General features: G+C 35.0%; 1 protein-coding gene across 7 annotated transcripts in view; it reads left to right on the top strand.

The window, feature by feature from the left end:
- The window catches only part of LOC118002882 (ral GTPase-activating protein subunit alpha-1), a 251,636-nt gene that overhangs the window by 68,524 nt on the left and 159,416 nt on the right, over window positions 1-23,696 (top strand). For all 7 annotated transcript variants that reach the window (XM_034993496.1, XM_034993497.1, XM_034993493.1 and 4 more), the window contains exons 11-14: window positions 1,922-2,119; window positions 14,625-14,762; window positions 18,654-18,802; window positions 22,081-22,210. In XM_034993496.1, the coding sequence (XP_034849387.1) occupies window positions 1,922-2,119; window positions 14,625-14,762; window positions 18,654-18,802; window positions 22,081-22,210 (615 nt within the window). The remainder of the gene's footprint in view (window positions 1-1,921; window positions 2,120-14,624; window positions 14,763-18,653; window positions 18,803-22,080; window positions 22,211-23,696) is intronic.

The raw sequence follows: 23,696 nt of genomic DNA on the forward strand, positions 1-23,696 counted from the left end.
TCTACAGACAGAAAATTTGCTGAGTACATAGATTCAGAAATATTTTTTGAATGATAACTTGCCTTATTTTCAGTTAATATTGGGGTCTGAGTGGTGCTTCTTCATAGGGATAAGGTGCTGACGTATGGATTTAATGTTCTGGTTTGTGTGACAGTTATTTCTCGTCATAAATGTATAAATTGGCACTCTGGTTTTTATGTATCAGTTTTTTTAGCCATGGCTAATATCAGTCTTTCCTTAAGATCCATATTTAGTGTGTTGGCAAAATCAGACTTTGGGGCTTATAAGAACAAAGGTTATATATACTCTGGGTTTTAGTAAATTCATCAAGCCACTTGGGATATAGTGTGACAGTTTATGCATTAATAAATATCTTAACTCTAGAGATTACTAATATTTTTTAAATGATTAAACTTTGTTTTAGATCAGTTTTAGGTTCACAGCAAAATTGAGCAGAAACTGCAGAGGGTTTCCATGTCGATTTTAAAAAGTTCATTTTTCAGTATCTGAGAATAGAATTTCTTTGAGATTGAGATTTTTTTCTTATACCTTGAACCTTTTTAAGGAAGGCTGAGTTGTTCTAGAATTATAAAACAAATATTTTTAGAGCAGACAGTGATGATCCAAATCATGCCATTGACCATTAGGCTGCTAGAATATGAGAGTGAGAATTTTGGAATGGGTTTGTTAGATGAAAGAAAGTAGCAAGTAATGTAGATTGCTAGGGAATTAATAATAATAAATAAATAAAAGGATTACCGAACTACATTAAGTATCCTGTTGATATTACACATTAACTTTTCATCATTATCTTGGAAAGCTGATTTTCTTGGGTAGTTTCATTCAGATAAAATAGTCATTTAAGCCCATTATTATTATTAAATACACCTACTGATAGCTGTATAGGAGGAAGTGCCAGGTTTTTAGGTAAAGGTCTTGTGACTTTTAGAGTTGAAATTAATAAATAGTGGTTGTAAAAGGAAAAATTAAAAGCAATTTAATTCCTTTTTTTTTTTTTGTAAAGAGAAAGTCCAGTGAAAATGTTAACACATGAACACAAACATGCATGATGAAAGGAATTTGGGTCGTGAGATGGAGTACTTTTATTGTTTATTTTTGCCTGTCTGAATTGTAGAAAAAAGTTTTTTTATTGTGAAAATGTAGTATTTTTGTGATGAAGAATTTACTTTTTTTAAAAAGTTAAGGCAACCCAGAAAGTACATAAAGGAAAGAATAATTGTAAGGTATTCCTTTTAATTATTTAAGTATTTTGCCTTATTGTTTAACTTAACATTATTTATTGTATGTAAAATGAAATAAAGCTGTAACATTTTTTCTTATGTGCTTATAGTTGCCTTTTTCATGTAATTTGTATTACTTCTTGGAATCAGATTTAATTTAACTCATCGAAATTTATTTCAATAGTAATTAAAAAAAACTGTTATAAAACTGATTTATTATGAAAAGTATTTACATTGAGCTTTGTAGGAGTATAGTTATTTCATGAAACACAGAATATTTTCATTCTGAGATAGACAGTACAAGTGAAACAAATCTTTGCTCTTGTACTTGAAATCCATGTCTATCTACCAAAAGCATTTCTTCCTTTTTTTTTTTTTTAAGATTTTATTTTTAAGTAATCTCTACACCCAGTGTAGGGCTTGAACTCATGACCCCGAGATCAAGAGTTGCATGCTGTATTGACTGAGCAAGCCAGGCACCCCTGCTGAAAGTATTTCTATGTCAACATATTTACAAATTTTTTGGAAACAAAAGGCTTTTTCTGACAGTGGATTGGTTGACTTTTAACTCTTTAAAAATCATTTATATCATACTTTATAACAAGATAAAAATGTATGTATTAGTGGTTTGTAGCAAAGTGAAATGTATAATTATGTGTGTTTTCTGTTTTTTTCACTAGGCATTTTTATTACCAATTTGTGAAGCAGCAGCTATGAGAAAAGTGGTAAAAGTATATCAAGAATGGATCCAGCAAGAAGAAAAACCTTTGTTTATGCAAGAACCTGAAGAAATTGTGATCTCTGCTTCGGACTTACCTTGTATTGACAATGTCACAGACCATGTTATTTCAATGGAAGAAGGAGAAAAGAGAGAAGAGGTAAACTCATAAGACTTAACATATTTTAATATAAGTTTAATAGATTAGATTTTCACAAAAGTGTAATAATATGTTGAGATACATATACTTAATAAATGGGAAGTTAAAGATACCTTTTTTAAATTTTATTATGTTATGTTAGTCACCATATAATACATCATTGGTTTTTGATGTGGTAATCCACGATCCATTGTTTTCATATAATACCCAGTGCTCCATGCAGTACGTGCCCTCCTTAATACCCATCACCAGGCTAACCAATCTCCCCTTCTCCCTCCCCTCTAAAACCCTGTTTGTTTCTCAGAGTCCATAGTCTCTCATGGTTCATCTCTCCCTCCAATCCCCCGCCCCCATGTTTCCCTTCCTTCTCCTAATGTCCTCCATGCTATTCCTTATGTTCCACAAATAAGTGAAACCATATGATAATTGACTTTCTCTGCTTGACTTATTTCATTTAGCATAATCTCCTCCAGTCCCATCCATGTTGATATAAAAGTTGGGTATTCATCTGTTCTGATGGCTGAGTAATATTCCATTGTATATATGGACCACATCTTCTTTATCCATTCATCTGTTGAAGTGCATCTCGGCTTAAAGATACCTTTTAGTATATTTTGCAACATAGGTAATATAACAGTTAACCACAGTACCCTGTCCTAACGCTCTTTGATGTCACAACTTTAAAAAATTACTATTGAGATTGTATACTGATTAATTCATTGTGTAGATCAAAATTAGATGCCATTTTAAAAGGTGTAATATTTGAGACTGATGGGAGGATGGCAGAGAATATGCAGATCCTGAGCTCACCTCTTCCCACAAACACAGCAAGACTGCAACTACATAAAAAGGAACTCTCACTGAGAAAGACCTGAAGCCTAGGAGACCAGCTCTTGCACAGCTAAAGATAAAAAGAAAAAGCCACAGGGTGCCTGGCTGGCTCGGTTGGTAGAGTGACTCTTAATCTCAAGAGTTGTGAGTTCAAGTCCCATGTTGGGCATAGAGCTTACTTAAAAAAATTTAAAAAAAGAAAAGAAAAAGAAAGAAAGGGAAAAAAAAAAAGCCACCTTGAGAAGGGTAAAGTGTGGCAGAGATGCAGTCAGGTTGGGAACCAAATCCCCAGTCTGGTGACCCACAAATGATTTCATGTCGCAGGCCCAGAGATCCTCCCTGAGGAGCAAGGAATTTAAGCACCCTGTCATACATCCCCGCTCTGGAGATCTGCACAGGAAAAATGAGCCCCCCCCCCCCCCAATATCTGGCTTTGAAAATCAGCAGAGCTTAACTTTAGGAGCTTTTAAAATCATTGAAGCTTAACTCTGGGACAACCAAGGGGCTATAGGAAACAGACAGTGCTCCTAAAGGTCCCACCCACAGTCTCACACACTCTGAGATCCAGTACAGAGACAGCGGTTTGCAGAGCTTTGAGTTTGAGATGTACATGAAGGATATTTTTTGACTGAATGGAAGTATACCAGAGGGAATCAACAACTGGGGAGAGGGTACAGAAGAATGGATCAGTGATCTGGAAGACAGAATGGTGGAAATATCCAAGCTGAACAGCAAAAGGAAAAAGAATTTTATATAGATAGGGTGAGGGACTTATGGGGCAACATCAAAAGTATTAACATTTGCATTATAGGGGTCCCAGAAGAAGGGAGTGAGAAAGGGGCAGAAAACTTATTTGAAGGAAAAACAGCTGAGAACTTTCCTAAACTGAGAAAGGAAACAGACATCCAGGTTCAGGAAGCATAGATAGCCCCAAATAAGATGAACCCAGAGATGTCCACATAATAATTAAAATGTCAAAAGTTATATAGAATTTTAAAAGCAGCAAGAGAAAAGCAACTTCCATACAAGGGAACATTTACAAGACTCTCAACTGAGTTTTCCCCAGAAACTTTGCAAGCCAGAGGGAATGGCATGATGTATTTAATATACTCAAAGGAGAAACCTACAGCCAAGAATACCCGGCAAGGTTATAATTCAGAACTGGAGATAAAGAGTTTCCCAAACAAAAGTTAGAGATGTTCATCACCACTGCACCAGCCTTATAGGAAATGTTAAAGTGACTTCTTTATGCAGAAAAGAAAAAGCCATAACTAGAAGTAAAAAAATTATGAATGAAAACATTTCACTGGTGTTAAAAAGTAGGGGAGGGACAGTAGAGTACTCCCCAAGCTGAGAAGACACTTTGAGACTGGAAATCAAAGAAGGCAACTCCATATGGTTTACTGAGTTTTATTCAGGGTAGCTTATTGATGAGGTGATTAGGCAGATGAGGATCCATGTGCTGTACAGCTATCCTCCACAAAGTCTAGACCTTAGTCCGTAGATTTTATACAGCAAGAGATATGCAGAAGGGCATTACTATGTGATCAGAGGGTTCACATGCACTTAATTGACAGCTGACCTTTTAATTAGATCGTGTGGTGCCACCTGTGCATCAGAAAGGAAAAGACTGCATCATCTCTAACAGATTCATGGGCAGTCAAAGCAAGCTTCCCCCATCCCAGCCTTGGCAGGCATTTCTAACATATGTATCTTAATCTCCAAGGGCCTGGAACATGCAGCCCCAAGAGAGGTCATCAAGCAAATAAGAACAAGATGGAGGGCCAACAGTGGAGTCAGTATTGTCAGCACTTCTACAACTGGTAAAAGCAAACATATAATAAAGGAAGTAGGTCAGTCACTTAAAAAGCTAGCATGAAGGTTAAAAGAAAAAAGTAGTAAAGTCAACTATATTTACAGTAACTAGGTAAGGGAAACACAAAATTAAAACATGTAAAATGTGTCAGACACATAATATGTGGCGAGGGGGAGGTAAAAATGTAGTCCAATTAGAATGTGTTTGAACTTAAGGGACCATCAACTTAAAATAGATGACTAACACATAGGGTGTTATACATAACCTTATGGCAACTACAAACAAAAAACCTGTAATGGGTACACAAAAAATAAAGGAATCCAAGCACAAAACTGAAGATAGTCATCAAATCACAAGAGAAGACAGCAAGAAAGAAGGAACATAGAAGAATTATAAAAACAGCTAGAAAACAATGAACAAAATGGCAGTAAGTACATACCTATCAATAATTAATGTACATGGACTAAATGTTCAATCAAAAGTCATAAAGTAATTGAATAGATTAAAAAAAAAAAAAGACCCATCAGTATGCTGCCTACAAGACACATACAGACTGAAAGTGATGGGATAAAAAAGATACTCTATGCAAATGGGAATGATCAATAAAGCTGGGGTAGCAATACTTGTACCAGACACGATAAACATTAAAACAAAGACTGTAAAAGAGAGAAGGGCATTACGTAATGATGAAGGGAGCAGTCCAACGAATATAAAATATATGCATCTAGCATGAGAGCATCTAAATATATAAAGCAGATATTAACAGACATAAAGGGAGAAATTGACAGTAATACAATAATAGTAGGCAACTTTAACACCCACTTAACATCAATGGATAGATGTCCAGACAGAAAGTTAATAAAAAAAATAGTGGCTTTGTTTGAGACATTAGATCAGATGGACTTAAGCAAATACGTACAGAACATTCCATCTAAAAACAGAATACACATTTTTTATAACGCAGATGGAACATTCTGCAAGATAGGTCACATATTAGGCCACAGAACAGTCTCAGTAAATTTAAGAAGATCAAAATCATATCAAGCGTCTTTTCCAACCACAATATTTATAAAACTAGAAATAAATTAGAAGGAAAAAACTGGAAAAAACACAAAGACATAGAGAATAAACAACATGCTGCCAAATAAGCAATGGATCAATGAAGAAATTAAAAAAAAAAACACCTTGAGGAAAAAAATACCTTAAGGTAAACAAAAATGAAGGCAACATTACTAAATCTTTGGGACCCAGCAAAAGCAGTTCTAAGAGAGAAGTTTATATAAATACAGGCCTACCTGAATAATCAAGAAAAATCTCAAATGAACAATCTAACCTTATACCTAGAAGAACTAAAAAAAGAAGAACAAAGCCCAAAGTTAGTAGAAGGAAGTAATAAAGATCAGAGGAAAAATAAATGAAACTGACTAAAAATACAATAGAAAAGATTGATGAAACTAAGGGCTGGTTCTTTGAAAAGATAAACAAAATTGACAGAACTTTAGCCAGGCTCGTAAAGAAAAAGAGAGAGGACCCAAGTAAAATGAGAAATGAAAAAGTAGTAACAACTGATACAATAGTAATACAAAGGCTTATAAGAGACTACTACAAAAAATTATATGCCAACAAATGGGACATCCTAGAAAAAGAATAAATTCCTAGAAACATACAGTATTCCAAAACTGAATCAGAAAGAAATAGAAAATCTGAACAGAACAATTACTAGTAACAAAATTGATTTTGGTAATCAAGAAACTCCCAACAAACAAAAGTCCAGGACAAGATAGGTTTACAGTTAAGTTCCATCAGGCATTTAAGGAAGAGTTGATACCTGTTTTTCTCAAACTTATTCCAAAAAATTGAAGTGTAATGAAATCTTCCAAATACATTCTATGAGGCTAGCATTACCCTGATACCAAAACCAGACACAGATGCTTCAAAAAAAGAAAACTATAGACCAATATCCTTGATGGATATAGATGGAAAAATCCTCAACAAAATATTAGCAAACTGCATTCAGAAATACATTAAAAGAATCATTCACTATGTTCAAGTGGGATTTATTCTGGGGATGCAAGGATGGTTGAGTATTTGCAAATCAATCAACATGATACACCATATTAACAAAAGGAAGGGTAAAAACCATATGATCATTTCAATAGATGCAGAAAAAGCACTTGACAAAATTCAACATCCATTTATGATAAAAACTCTCAACAAAGTGGGTTTAGAGGGAACATACTTTAATAAAGACTATATATGAAAAACCCATGGCTGACATCATACTCAATGGTGAAAAACTGAGAGCATTTCCTCTAAAATCAGGAATAAGGCAAGGATGTCTACTCTTACCACTTTTATTCAGCATAATATTGGAAGTCCTAGCCACAGCAATCAGATAAAAAGAAAAGGCATCCAAATTATTATTATTATTTTTAAAATTTTTATTTATTTGATAGAGCAGGAACACAAGCAGGGGAGTGGGAGAGGGAGAAGTGGGCTTCCTGCCAAGCAGGGAGCCCAATGCGGGGCTCGATTCCAGGACCTGGGATCATGACCCGAGCCGAAGGCAGATGCTTAATGACTGAGCCACCCAGGAGCCCCAAAGCGTCCAGATTATTAAGAAGAAGTAAAACTGTCACTATTTGCAAATAACATAGGGTTATACATAGAAAACATTAAAGATTCCACAAAAAACTGTTAAAACTAATAAATTCAGTAATGTCACAGTATGCAAACTTAATATACTGAAATCTGTTGCATTTCTATACATTAATAACAAAGTAGCAGAAAGAGAAATTAAGAAAACAATTCCATTTACAATTGTACCAAAAAGAATAAAATACCTAGGAATAAATTTCACCAGTGAAGTGAAAGACCTGTACACTGAAAACTGTAAGACATTGATGGAAGAAATTGAAGAAGACACAATGGAAAGATATACCATGCTCATGGATTGGAAGAATTAACATTGTTAAAATGTCCATACTTTCCAAAGCAATCTACAGATTCAGTGCAATCCTTCTCAGGATACCAGTAGCAATTTTCACAGAGCCAATAATTCTAAAATTTGTATGGAACCACAAAATACTCTGAATAGTCAAAGCAATCTTGAGAAAGAAGAACAAAGCTGGAGGTAATTCAACCTATACTGTACACTTCCTGATTTCAAACTATACTACAAAGTTGTAGTAATCAAAACAGTATGGTAATTGCACAAAAAGAGACACATAGATCAGTGGAACAGGACAGAGAGTCCAGAAATAAACTCACCCTTATTTGGTCAATTAATTATTGACAAAGGTGGCAAAAATATACAGTGGAGTAAAGACAGTTTCATCAATAAGTGGTGTGGGAAAACTGGACAGCTACATGCAAAAGAATGAAACTGGACCACTTTCTTACACCGTACACAAAAATAAACTCAAAATGGGTTAAAGACCTAAGTGTAACACCTGACACTGTAAGACTCCTGAAAGAAAACATAGGTGTTAAGCTCTTTGACAGCTGTCTTAGTAATGTATTTTTGAATCTGCCTCCTCACGCAAGGGCAACAAAAGCAAAAATAAATGGTCGGGACTACAACAAACTGAAAAGTTTTTGCATAGCAAAGGAAACCATCAGCAAAACAAAAATGCAACCTATTGAATGGGAGAATGTATTTGCAAATGATATATCCAGTAAGGGGTTTATATCCAAAATACATAACTCCTACAACTCTACACCAGCTAAACAGTCTGATTAAAACATGAACAGAGAATCTGAATAGACATTTTTCGAAGAAGCATACAGGGCCAACAGACACATGAAAAGATGCTCAACATCACTAATCATCAGGGAAATGCAAATCAAAACTACAGTGAGATACCTCCTCACACCTATCAGAATGGTCGTATCAAAAAACAAAACAAAACAAAAACAAGTGTTTGTGAGGGTGTGGAGAAAAGAGAACTCTTATGTCCTGTTGGTGAGAATGCAAATTGTTGCACTCTGGAAAACAGTTGGCGATTACTCAAAAAATTAAAAATAAAAATACCATATGATCAGCAAATCCACTTCTGAGTATTTAGCTGAATGGAAACACTAATTCAAAACGATATATGCACTCCTGTGTTCATTGCAGCATCATTTACAGTAGCCAAGATACGGAAATAACTAAGTGTCCCATCAGTAGATGAATGGATAAAGAAAATGTTCTGTCTCTCTCTACACACACACACACACACACACTTAGACATTACTTAGCCCTGAGAAAGAATGAAATCTTGCCATTTGTGACAACATGGGTGGACCTAGAGGGCATTATGCTAAGTGAAATAAGTCTGGGAAAGAGAAATACCATATGATTTCACTTACATGTAGTTTATAAAAAAATAAATGAAAAATAAAATAGGAATAGACTCATAAATACAGAGAACCTGCTGGTGGTTGCCAGTGGGGTGGAAGTTGGGAGAGAGATGCGAAATAGGTGAAGGAGGGATTAAGAGCTACAAACTTCAAGTTATAAAATAAGTCAGAGATGTAAAGTATAGCATAGAGAATATATTTAATAGTATTTTAATAACTTTGTAAGGTGACATGGTAATTACACTTATTGTGATCATTTTGAAATGTATATAAGTGTTGAATAACTATGTTGTACACCTGAAACTCATACAAATACTGTATGTCAATTATACTTCAATAAAAAAGGCGTAATATATAAAACTGTGGTACTAGATAAAAATTAATGTTGTAGTACATATTTCTTAAGGATGATTACCAAACTACAGTTTCCCCTTACCTGTCTTATTCTAGGAGTTGGGTACTTACAACAAACCAGAATATTCTGAATTCTTTCTTGGAAAGTTTTGCACTATTGCACATTGCAGCATAGAAAACATCCTTAACTGCAGAATAAACTGGTTTGTGATAAGAAAGGCTGGAGTTTACTCATAGAGGAGAACAGATGAGGGAAGACAGAGTGGAAGTGAAATTTGGGTACCTGGTATCATTTATTCTTTAAGTGTAAATTAATTCTTGTCCTTCAGTTTTTTAATCCTTGTCATAGGCCAGGTTCTAACCAAAAACGTTCCATGCTCATGGATTAGAAGAACAAATATTGTGCAAATGTCTATGCTACCTAGAGCAATCTACACATTTAATGCAGTTCCTATCAAAATACCATCAAGTTTTTTCAAAGAAATGGAACAAATAATCCTAAAATTTGTATGGAACCAGAAAAGACCCCAAGTAGCCAGAGGAATGTTGAAAAAGAAAAGCAAAGCTGGCGGCATCACAATTCCGGACATCAAGCTCTATTACAAAGCTGTAATCATCAAAACAGTCTGGTACTGGCACAAAAACAGACACATAGATCACTGAAACAGAATAGAGAGCCCAGAAATGGACCCTCAACTCTTTGGTCAACTAATCTTAGACAAAGCAGGAAAGAATGTCCAATGGAAAAAAAGTCTCTTCAACAAATGGTGTTGGGAAAATTGGACAGCCACTGCAGAAGAATGAAACTGGGCCATTTCCTTACACCATACACAAAAATAGACTCAAAATGGATGAAAGACCTAAAGGTGAGACAGGAATCCATCAAAATCCTTGAGGAGAACACAGGCAGCAACCTCTTCGACCTCAGCCACAGCAACTTCTTCCTAGAAACATCGCCACAGGCAAGGGAAGCAAGGATAAAAATGAACTATTGGGACTTCATCAAGATAAAAAACTTCTGCACAACAAAAGAAACAGTTAACAAAACCAAAAGACAGCTGACAGAATGGGAGAAGATATTTGCAAATGACATATCAGATAAAGGGCTAGTATCCAAAATCTATAAAGAACTTATCAAACTCAACACCCAAAGAACAAATGATCCAATCAAGAAATGGGCAGAACACATGAACAGACATTTTTCCAAAGAAGACATCCAAATGGCCAACAGACAACATGAAAAAGTGCTCAACATCGCTCAGCATCAGGGAAATCCAAATCAAAACCACAATGAGATACCAGCTCACACCAGTTAGAATGGCTAAAATCAACAAGTCAGGAAATGACAGATGTTGGCGGGGATGCGTAGAAAGGGGAACCCTCCTACACTGTTGGTGGGAATGCAAGTTGGTTCAGCCACTCTGGAGAACAGTATGGAGGTTCCTCAAAAAGCTGAAAATAGAGCTACCATATGATCCAGCAATTGCACTACTAGGTATTTACCCCAAAGATACAAATGTAGTGATCTGAAGGGGCACCTGCACCCCAATGTTTATAGCAGCAATGTCCACAATAGCCAAACTATGGAAAGAGCCTAGATGTCCATTGACTGATGAATGGATAAAGAAGATGTGGTATATATATACAATGCAATATTATGCAGCCATCAAAAAAAAAAAGAAGTCTTGCCAGTGGATGGAACTAGAAGGTATTATGCTAAGCGAAATAAGTCAGTCAGTGAAAGACAAGTATCATATGATCTCACTGATATGAGGAATTTGAGAAACAAGACAGAAGATCATGGGGAAGGGGAGGGAAAAATGAAATAAGATGAAACCAGAGAGGGAGACAAACTATAAGAGACTCTTAATCTCAGAAAACAAACTGAGGGTTGCTGGGGTGGAAGGGGTTGGGAGGGATGGGGTGGCTGGGTGATGGACATTTGGGGAGGGTAAGTACTATAGTGAGTGCTGTGTATTGTGTAAGACTGATGAATCATAGACCTGTACCCCTGAAACAAATAATACATTATATATTAGTTTAAAAAAAAAAGTTGGGGAATGTGAGACTGACGCATATTTTACTAAATCTGGATAGGAGTGATTTGGTAATTTTTTTTTTTTTTACCTTGGTGTTTAATCTCATCAGTGGATTAACAGGATATTAACATAGGAATGAATAGGCCACATTCTGCAGGGATTCAGTGAATCAATATTTGTATGTGCATATGTATAATATATATATATGTAGAGCATCCTTCCCTATTTCTAAAAAGAAAAATGTAACTAAGAAATGTAACTAAATGTAACTGAGAAATATAATTGAAGTAAATTAAATTTACCATGTAAATTATGAAATAATTATAGTTCTGTTTTTTATGCATCAGTTAAAACATCCAATTTTTGCATCAATCTAGAAAATAAACCTATCAGTTTAAATAATTTGTTTTCCCCCAATTTTTGTCATAAATTTATGCCTTAATACTGAGCTTGCCCTGTATCATTTACTATCCTTAAATAAAAATGATACATACAAAAATAATACACCTACATACCTAATTAAATAAACAGTGGAAAGGAGGGAGAAAGGAAAGAAGGAAGCTACAAAAGCCTGGTGATGTAAGTGTGTTTTATAGATAAAACATGTTGACTACTCAAATCCTGCAGCTAGTTTTATTATTAGAAATGTGCATTTTTCAGAATGCCAGCAACTCTTGCTAATGGCATGAACAACAAAAAAAGATATAATCATTCACTGATTTATATTTCTGATAAGTTTAGTATATATAAAAATGATTTAAATTTGGTTTTATTTTTTTAAAAAATTTTATTTATTCGACAGAGGGAGAGAGAGCGAGGGCAGGAACGCAAGCAGGGGGATTGGGAGAGGGAGAAGCAGGCTTCCCGTGGAGCAGGGAGCCCGATGTGGGGCTCGATCCCAGGACCCCGGGATCATGACCTGAGCGGAAGGCAACGCTTAATGACTGAGCCATCCAGGCCCCCCCAATTTTTTTTTTTTTTAAGATTTTATTTACTTATTTGACACAGAGAGACACAGTGAGAGAGGGAACACAAGCAGGGGGAGTGGGAGAGAGAGAAGCAGGCCTCCCACTGAGCAGGGACCCCAATGTGGGGCTCGATCCCAGGACCCTGAGACCATGACCTGAGCCGAAGGCAGACGCTTAATGACTGAGCCACCCAGGTGCCCCCCAAATTTGGTTTTAATTATAAAATGGAGTTAAGTTATAGATTCAGATAGTGGCTTTTTATTCTCTTAGTGTCCATGGGACATTTGAAAGACGTGGAATGCAAGACAGTTTCTGTGTGTGCAGACAGACTGTCATGCATCTTGTAGTATGTTTAGCATTCCCTGGCTCATCCCATTAAATCTCTGTGGTATTCTCAATTTTTGTGACAATAAAACACTCTGAGAGTGCCCCGTAAAACATGGTAATGTCCATATGGAGAACCAGTGTTGGAAATAGAAACATGAAAAAGACCTCTTTTCTACCTTCACATAACTTACAGTTTAGCAAGAAGACAAACATGCAAAATAAGTATTACAAAAGAATATTGCTATGCTCTTAGAGTGTGAAAGACGGAATCCCTAACTCTGCTTAGGCTTAGGGAAGGCTTCATGGAGGAGGTAGTATAATATGAAGTGCAGGTAATGAAAGGGAAAGGAACCACATGGTGTGAATAACATCTACAAAGATGTGAGAGACCCTAAATTTTACATATATGTATATATATATATTTGGCTGTAGTAAAGAACAGGTGGGAGAGAGTGCTAGAAATATGAGATAGGCAAGAGCTAGACTCTGTTCAGAAACTTGTATGCCTACATTGTAGCGACTGGGATTACATGCTAGATAGATACTGGAAAACCTTTGAAGAGCTATAAATAGAAGAATGGCATGGATAGTTCTATATTTCAAAAGATCATATCAAGCTGAGAGTGGAAGATAGGTTGGAGGCCAGCCTGGAGGCAAGGAGACTAGTTAGGAAATATTAGCAATGTTCAAAGGGAGAGAAGTACCAGGACAGTGGAATTACAGTGGAAATATAAGGAAGAAGACAGATAAAAGTTTCTTTGGTGGTAAAATCAGTAGGTCTTGATGATTAATTGGGTGAGAGAAATGAGGAATTGGAGGAGTCTCAAGTTTGTTTCTTTCGCAACAGGGTGTAGCTGGAATTCACACATGAATAGAATTTTTAAAAATGCAAGTTTGGTGGTGGTGACTATGGTGGCCAGAGGGGTTGGTAAGAATGGGAGGACATGGTTAGTAAACTTAACTTTTAAATATTTTGAGTTGGAGCTGTTTTTGGGTCATTCAGGAAGAAATGTTCAGAAGGTATCTGATCATAGGAGTATGAGGCTTAAGAGAGGAGTACAATATACTATTGTATATTGTATTGGCTACAGAGATGGAGCTGATTTCAGTACTTTGGTAATAGCAGAGTAGTTTGTATTAGACTAAACGTCCTGCATATTATAATTATAAGCTCTAGACAAAATATTAAAAAAAAATGAACTATTTGAAAATATTGGTGAGTGACCACAAGCAGGAAGAAACTAGAAAGAAAGTTTAAAAAAAGGGAACAACTCTGAGTGAAATGTCTGCTTTTGTGGCTTTTCACCTGAGGGAACTCCTTAGTCAGCAAGACTTTTGACAGCTAAAACTCAACCAGAAAGATGGAGTCTTAGGGGTTTGAAGTACCTAATATTCTTTTCTGAGTAATTAGAATTTTAATACTCTAAAGTAAAATAAATAGAAGCTATTTTCTATTGTTTTATTTAAGTTGTTTGGTTTCTGGCATTTACTTTAGAACAAAATTCATGTTTTACAGAATTTTAAGTAATACCGTTCTTAAGTGTGTAAGTTACAGAAGGGAGGTTTATACATTAGCTACATAGAAAAATGTCTCTCTATATAAAATGATAAAATTTCTGTCTGACCCTTATGGATGATTTTTTATTTTCTTTATATTTTTATTAATGAGAAGAACCTTTTTTACATATATTGCTTTTCTAATGAAATGAAACTCTATTCTGAGAAGATGCTTAGCAGAAGAACCCATAATTTCCAGTTTACTTCTTCAGCTTACTGTCTTGTTGCAGCATTCTTAATGAAATATGAAAACTTGATATATTTTTTAGGAAGATGGGACTGATACTGCTGATCATGTTCGAAATTCCACTTGGGCAAAAAATGGCACCTACCAAGATGTTCTTCATAACGCCTCCGAAGAAGTCACAGAACAAAACATACGAGCTGGTACCCAGGCAGTTTTGCAGGTGGTTCACTTTTTGGTTATTTAAAAAAAATACAATAAAGTAATTATTAAATATTTCAAATATATGGTTCAGTATTTGTACAGTATAATTTTTTAATAAACTCAACACCCACATTTAATCAGTTTTCATTAACAAATATTAATTTTGTTTTTCCTTAACTTTTACTTCCTGATGTATATGTATTGATAAAAATTACATATTATTTTTCTAGACAATTGCAAAATTTATATAAATTGTGTCATGGTGTACTGTCATCTGGTACTTTCTTTTTGCATTAACCATTATGTTTTTGAGTTGTGTTGTTGATACATAGCTGTAGTTCATTCATTTTAGCTACTTTCTGGTATTGCAATTTATGACTATTTCACATTTTACTTATTTTTCTGTTGATGTTTTTTAAGTTGTTTCCAATTTCTCATTATTCCAAAGAGTGCTACGCTGAATGTACATTCTTATGTATGTATTTCTTTTGCACACGTGGGAGAATTTCCTTAGGATATATACCCAGAAGTGGAGTTAATGGGTTGGAGGAGTTGTACATTATCATCCTTACTTTACTGTTATTGCCAAATTGTCTTCCAGCATGATTATAATAATTTACATTTCCTTTAGTAGTGTTTGTGAGTTATTTCCTTATATCTTCCTTCTTTACTTATAGAGTCACATTTTAATTTTTGCTGCCCCAAATATGTGAAATGTTATTTCATATTTTTGTTTCCTTTTTTTAATTTGCTTTTTTTCATCAGTACTGAAATTGAGCATCTTTTTATGAATTGCCTATTCATATACTTTTCCCCATTTTCTGTTGGGTTGTCTTTTTCTTGTTGATTTGTAGGAGTTCATTATAGTCATTCATTTTTTAAATCAGACTGTCCTTGTCAAGACCACATGTGACCTCCACATTGTTAAATCAGATGTACATTTTTTCTTTTCTTTTTTTTTTTTTTTTTTAAGAGAGAGAGAGCATGTGCACAAGTGGAGGGAGGAGAGGTAGAGGGGGAGGGAGAGAATCTTAAGCAGGCTCCACACTCAGCACAGGGTGTGACGTAGGGCCTTATCTCATGACCATGAGATCATGACCTGAGCCGAAATCAAGAGTTGGATGCTTAACCGACTGAGCCACCCAGGCGCCCCAGATGTACATTTTTCAATCCTAATCTTACTGGATTTGTCAGGAGCATTTTATAGAATAGACCATTCCCTCTTTATTGAAACTCTTCTTCACTTGTCCTTCTGAATAGCATGCTTCCTGTTTTTCTGCTAACTTACTGGCCACTTCTCAGAATTTTTTACTTAATTTTTCATATGTCCCTAACCATTTCATTGTTGAAGGGCCCCAGATCAGTTCTTAGATCTCTTTTCTACTTATTCTGTGGTTCATCTCATCCATTCCTCTGGCTTTAAATGTCATCTATATACTGCATCATCTACAATTTTATTTCTAGTCTGAGACCTCTTGTCTGAATAAGAGTTTTTTGTTTTTGTTTTTAAGATTTTATTTATTCATTTGAAAGAGAGAGAGACAGGGCACAAACGGGGGTGGGGAGGGTAGAGGGAGAAGCAGACTCCCTGCTCAGTGGGGAGGACCTTGAGATCATGACCTGAGCTGAAGTCAGACGCTTAACTGACTGAGCCACCCAGGCACCCCTGAGTCTTAAACTCAAATATTCAAATGCCAACTTAACATCTTCACTTGGATATCAAATAGACATTTCAGACTTGACATGTCTAAAACTTTTGTTCTTGTTCAACAAACATGCTCTTCCTGCAATTTTCCTTGTTTCATTTATAGCACCTGGTTTCCAGTTGTTCAAGCCATCTTGTTTCCTGATTTTCTTTTACTTTTAATTAATTAATTAATTTTAAAGATTTATTGATTTATTTTAGAGAGCGAGGGATCGGGGGGAGGGGCAGAGAGAGAGAAAGGGAGAGAGAAACCCAAGCAGACTCTGTGCTGCGGGTGGAGCCCAACACAGGGCTCCATCTCACGACCCTGAGATCAGACGTGAGCCAAAACCAAGAGTAAGACGCTCAGCTGACTGCACCACCCAGGTACTCCCCTGCCTTCTTTTATATCCTACATCTAATTTGGTAACACATCCTGGCCATCTTCAAAATGTATGCTGAATCTAACTATTCAACATTTACACTACCTCTTATGTCCAGGCCTCTGTGATCTTTCATCTGGATTATTGCAGTAAACTCCTAATTAGTATCCTTGCTCTGCTCTTGCCCACTCATCACTCTGGCATATTCTCAACACGGTAGCCAGAGGGATTCTATAAAGTGTAAGTCAGATCATATCATTTTTCTGCTCAAAATCCTTCACTGGCTTTGCATTATCACTAAGCATAAAAGCAGAAGTCTTTCTAATGGTCTATAAGGCTTTACATCATTGCTCCTCAAGGTATGGTCCACAGACTAGTGCTGGCCCACAAGATAATTACAAAATTGAGACTAAGAGTTTAGAAACTAAGTCATCTAATATCTCTTGATTTTGATGGTTTGCATTTATATTTTTGTATGTCTGTTTTCATTTCCTTTTTCTCATTCATTTTTTTTTTTTAAGGATTTTATTTATTTATTTGACAGAGAGACAGTGAGAGAGGGAACACAAGCAGGGGGAGTGGGAGAGGGAGAAGCAGGCTTCCCGCGAAGCAGGGAGCCTGATGTGGGGCTTGATCCCAGGACCCTGGGATCATGACTTGAGCCAAAGGCAGACACTTAATGACTGAGCCACCCAGGCACCCCTTATTAGTTCATTTTTATTGTATTTTACAATAGGATTGGTCTGCGAAGTTTGCGGGGAAAAATATATTCTTTCACCACTGGCAGTGTGAGAAGTTCTCCACATGCTCTGGTTCTGTTTCTCAACATCATTTCCCAACTGCTTCCCCACTTTTTCACTTCATTTTGTACTCCTTGCTGTTCCTTAAACATGCTAGGGAGGCTGTCAACTCAAGTCCTTTAAATTTGCTTTTTCTTTTGTCTGGAATGCTTTTCTCTCAAATTGCTCATAGTAATGTCCTTATTTTATTTCTAATAATTTATTTATTATTTATTTGTGCCTCTTGCTTTTCTTGGTCAGTGTTGCTAGACTTACAGTTACCTCTTTTCACTATTCTAAAGTTAGCTTAATAGTCTTTTTTCTCATTTTACAACTATGTTTTATTATGTAATTCATCCAGGGATTTAAATCAGGATTATGGGTATAGAAGATGTAAATATCCTAGCTTCACAATAGATGAAATGTTCCATACCTCCAAAGTATCTTTGAGAGCCTTTGTACACACCTGTCACCATTATAATTACTTTGTCTTCAATAACAAAATATAATGATTTGATTATAATAGTTCTTTAAAAACTTTTCTATAATAAAAGATGCATATTAATGGCACCTCATTAGTAGTATTATAATATGTGATCTATTCATTTAGTTTGTTACTACTAAAGCAGATAAACACACATAGACTATAAACATGAAAAGAGTAATAGATGGTATTGAACATCTTATTCTGAAAATTCTTCTTAATTTAGGTATCCTCTTTTATCCTAAACTGTTTGTATTTTTTATTGTTTGTTTCATTTTATGACAGCAATAGAGTTATTATATTAAAGCTCTCAGTTTTAAAAAATGCTATTTTTCACTTGGTTTCTTTTCCTTGGGTGCCTAATAGTGATTTTATATTTGTCTAGATAAACATAAAAATAAAATGGTTTAATGGGTTTAAATTTCACATGTCAAGCTAGTGGTAGAAATAGGATCAGAATTAACCTGTAGTCTTACGCTTTTAAGTTCATTGTAGATCACCTAGTGATCAGCATCTGAATTTATTTTTTTAAATAAATTTTAATTTTATAATGAATAGCTAATGATGTCTTTTGTCTTAGGTGTTTATTATAAACTCATCAAACATATTTCTTCTTGAACCTGCAAATGAAATTAAAAACCTTCTGGATGAGCACACAGATATGTGTAAACGCATTCTTAATATTTATCGGTTCATGGTTGTACAAGTATCAATGGACAAAAAGACTTGGTAAAAAATATTTATCCTTTATTTTTTTTTAATTGTGTATATATAATTATAGTAATTTTTAGAGGAGTAGTGTCTGTGAACAGGGCTTGTCGCAATATTGTAGAGGCTTCTATTAGCAAGTAAATATTTTTTGTAATAATTATGATGACAGTAGTAGTCTCCACTTTATCTTAGACACCTTTGATCAGCCTTCCTGGATTAGTTTTCTAAAGTGGACATATGATGCCCCTCCCCCCCGACCACTCTCAGGAATGAATACATGCGTAAATAAATGAATTTATGCATGTGTGAATAAAAGAATAAGTAAATGATTAAGTGTGTGAATGCCTGATTTCTCAACTTGGCATTTAAGGCCATGTACAGTGAGGTCCCTGCCTAATTTTCTGTCTTTCTCTCAAGCCTAAACTCAACCCTGCAGAATGGGATCCAGCTCCGAGCTTTACCAGATTGCTGTTTCCTGTGCACGTTCTGAACTTTTTTTTTTTTTAAAGATTTTATTTATTTATTTGACAGAGAGAGACACAGTGAGGGAGGGAGCACAGCAGGGGGAGTGGGAGAGGAAGAAGCAGGCTGCCTGCGGAGCAGGGAGCCTGATGCCGGGCTCGATCCCAGGACTCTGGGATCATGACCTGAGCCGAAGGCGGGCGCTTAACAACTGAGCCACCCAGGCGCCCCCATTCTGAACTTTTCTGTAGAATTCTTGCCATCTTTTTCTGTTGTCACAGTAACTCTTTAGATTCCACCTTCCTTTTTCCACATATCCTTACTTATAATTTTCCCCCCACTTCTTTTCAGTATGTATTTGTACCTTTGTTTTAGTTCTTTTCAAAATTGTCTGAATCCTTAAATTACTTGTATAAATGTCTGTTTACCTCTGAATTGAAAGGCCCTAAAAAGTATGTCTCTGTTGTCTTTGTTTTTATGTTTCCTACATTCTTAGGATAGTATTTTATATATTATTTGTACTCTATAAATATTTAATTGAATGGAAAAATAGGCCTTTTGGGGAAAAGAACAGTTCTTCAGTTTTTGTAAAAATGATACATGTTCATTGTAAAAATCAAACAAAGAAAAGTTTTAAAAAGAAAATAAAAGTTGCCCCAAAACTCATTCTCTGGAGGTAATCATTGTTTGCCCTTTGATGAACATCTGGTTCACCAAACCATTTATATAGTCACATAGTATTATGCCATTTGTATGTGCCATAATTTTCTTAACCAGTCCCCTTTTGATGGATATATAGTTATTTCCATTTTATTTTGGGGTGGAGGGAAGACAGTGATCATCCTTATACATACATAATTTTTCTCCTTTGACTTATTCTTAAAAAGTGGAAGTACTTAGTGAAAGATTATGCCTAGTACATGTTTTGCTGCATATGAAAAAATGGCTTTATTTTGAAAAAATTCTTTATTAGCAGTATTAATAGAGTTACATCAGGAAGTATTATTAACTTAATTGGAACACTTTTCGATGCCAGCTATGTTTTTAAGCACTATACATGCATTTTCTTTCTTAATTCTTGTAGCACCTCTCAGGTAGATAATATCTCTATTTTACGTGGTTGTTCTTAGGCACAAAGAGATTAGTTCATTTATCTTTGTTTACATAGCTGAGATTTGAACTGGTCCTTCAGACTGCAGAACCTAGGTTATTATTATCCAGTAACCGCACTACTTTGGACCATTCTTTTGTTAGTCTCCGCCCCCCCTTCCTTTTTTTTTTTTTTAATGTACTTTGCATCAGTGCTGTTGAGCCAGGTTAAAGTGAGGCCTGCTATATGGAACACAATTTTAGAATTAAAAAAAGTTTTTTTGTAAGTTCCCTTGAAGTCATAGCATTATTAGAGATTACTCACATATTTATATTGAATTTATTTTATTTATTTATTTTTTTAAAGATTTTATTTATTTGACAGAGAGAGACACCGCGAGAGAGGGAACACAAGCAGGGGGAGCAGGAGAGGGAGAAGCAGGCTTCTCGCGGAGCAGGGAGCCCGATGCGGGGCTCGATCCCAGGACCCTGGGATCATGACCTTAGCCGAAGCCAGACGCTTAACGACTGAACCACCCAGCCGCCCCTACATTGAATTTATAAGATTTTATGAATTAAAATCATTACTATCATATTACAAAGTGAAAGGTTATATATGAATGAGTTTTGATTTGACCACAAGTCAGATAAGATTTATTTGGAAAATCTATACTTTATTGCATATGTGGTTGATTTCAAAAAGTTCTTCATTTCATACAGCTAAGCCAGAAGACTGAGATTACAAATGTGGCAACTTTGATTTTTATCTTATGAATAAATACGTGTATTTATTTGTTAATAAATTCAGGATATTTTTCATTGAGTGATACTTTTCTATTTGATTCTGCCCTCCCTTCCCAGAAAAATGATGACTTCTAGGTCTGTGATCTCTTGCTACCTCTGCCACGTTTCTCACATGGATTGTTCCACGTCCCACATGTTGCTGTGTCTGGAATGGGCCCACAGACAAATCAGAGAGGAGGCTGTGATAGGGACTTGGGCTGGTAGTCTGGCTGTACACCCAAACTGAAATACCCCTTTTCACATGTGGTTTAATCAGTTTCCAAATTATCAAGTGCAAATAAGGTGGTTTTATGGTCTTAATAATAAGCATCTAGGAGAAAGCGGCAAGGTAGAAATACTATTAGGATTGTCTTGACTTGGAGTACACAAGGAGAATAAAGGGTTAAAAAATGGCCAAACTTAAAAGGGTGGAAAGAGGCAAAAGAGTGATGGTCCTTGATAACCTGTCAAGATCACTGTGATCTATTAATCTTAAAAATCGTGTAGTTTTTGCAGTTGCACCTGGTACACTTCTGGTTCTGTGCTTATTCTCCATATTATAAAGATGAAGAATAGATATATAGGCATCAAGGTAGAACTATATTGTATAGATAGAGGAATGTTCTTCAAAGAGCTTCGTAAGGTTATTACTTGATTTTTGGGGGGTCGGGGGATGGGAGCAGCCACCACATTCTCACCTCCCAATAATGAGCTTTTGCATACATTTTTAATTGATGAGAGGGTTTTGTGATTGAAAAATGTTTTTTAAAATGGCTGGTATAGTTTATAAAATGGAATTTTAAATTTTAATATTTAAAGAATTCTAAAAATTGGAAAGATATTTGATATTTGACTTATTGAAAGATAATACATTTTATAACAAATATTAATTTTGAAGTTATTCATTAACCAAAAACAAACACATATGAGAAGGAAACATTAATTAATTTTTTTACTTTAAGGGAACAGATGCTGCTTGTGTTGCTCAGAGTCACGGAGTCCGTACTGAAGATGCCATCACAAGCTTTTCTGCAGTTCCAGGGGAAAAAAAATATGACCTTGGCAGGTCGACTTGCAGGACCACTTTTCCAGGCAATAAAAATAAATAAATAGATAGATAAATAGATGGATAGATATGTATTTTTATAAGATTCATTGAGCCCTGAACTTGTTACTTGGGGGAAAAAAGCTTTAAATCAAAGATCATTTCATATTAAAGGAACTTTTGTAGAACTAAATTTAAAGTTGCTTATCTAAATAGGCTATTTGCCATGCATAGAAACTCACAACCTAGTATAAGAGTGGAGGAAATACCAGGTCTATGTAAAGAGTGTTGAAACAGGCTGATGATATTTAACTTTTTCTCTTGTGTGGCATACTTACATGATTGCAAAAAGCTGCCAGGGAGCTTCATGAGTAATGGCCTGATTGTTTGCTTTATCAGTTTCCAAGTCTCTGGCATTGTTAGAAAAACAAAACTTTCTTTTAAGTTGTTCTGTAGTAATGGAAAAGTAGTTAATAATCAAGAATCTTTCTTATCATGCTGTTCTGTAAGACTTCATTCACTTCTGTATTTTAAGTATCAGTGGTAGTTTGAATATACAAGAATTATGTATTGTGTTTTCCAACCTGAGGATAGAGTATTGACTTTAAATGTATTATGGATTCTTTGGAAATACCAAAATAATATGTTCTTAAGATGACACATTAAATACAAATACATGGATAAAATGGTTCTTAATATCAAAGATAAAAAGCTACTCAGATCTAATTCTTGGCCATAAGTATAGTCATTCAAATCATTTCTTAAAAAATATTCTTATGCCTAAAATTTTATGCTAGTAGTGAATAATCTTTTGAAACCAGTTACATTTATTATCTAAACTCCTCTTAACTTCATTAGCCCTTTTTATAAACATTTCCCAATTGTTAGAACTAACCCAATGTTGAAACTATAGGAAGGCAAAATTTTAGCTTGCTATGTAGAATAATTTTTTGGAGTATAAATGTTTCAAGATAGAATAGAGAGTCACTAGTTTTTACTGTTCTATACTGTAAACTCTGTCCATTTCATCTTGCATTTAATGTATAAATTTATGTGAATTCCTTAGTAAAATTTAGAGTTAAGCTTTTGAAAAACTTTTTACTATTCGCTTCTTCAATAGGAGGTTATATCTTCAGTAGAAATCCCTAAAATCTCAGGCGTAATGGCTGATCAGTAATTTCTGCCCTCAGTGAATAAGTTTTATTCTATGATTGGATATTTTACAAAATGCCTTTAATTCTTCTGGTATCTTCAAAGTGAAATTTAATTTTATTCTTTAATTTACATACAATTTTTTAAAAATATTTCATTAAGTATATCTGCAGTAACTTATTTTTAGAATATTCAAATTATATACTGAGTTTCATCTTCAATTTGAGAATGTAGGTTTTGGTCAGTTTAGCTCAATAAGCATTAGTAAATAATTCAACATAATAATTTCAAATTTTTAATAGTGTGGAGACTTTTCAAGTAGCATTTATTTAACATTAATGTAATACAGCATGAAGGATAGTTACAACTTAAGGATATTTC

Source organism: Mirounga leonina, unplaced genomic scaffold, assembly GCF_011800145.1.
Source record: "Mirounga leonina isolate KUSES-001 unplaced genomic scaffold, KU_Mleo_1.0 Mir_84, whole genome shotgun sequence".
Classification (NCBI taxonomy): domain Eukaryota; kingdom Metazoa; phylum Chordata; class Mammalia; order Carnivora; family Phocidae; genus Mirounga; species Mirounga leonina.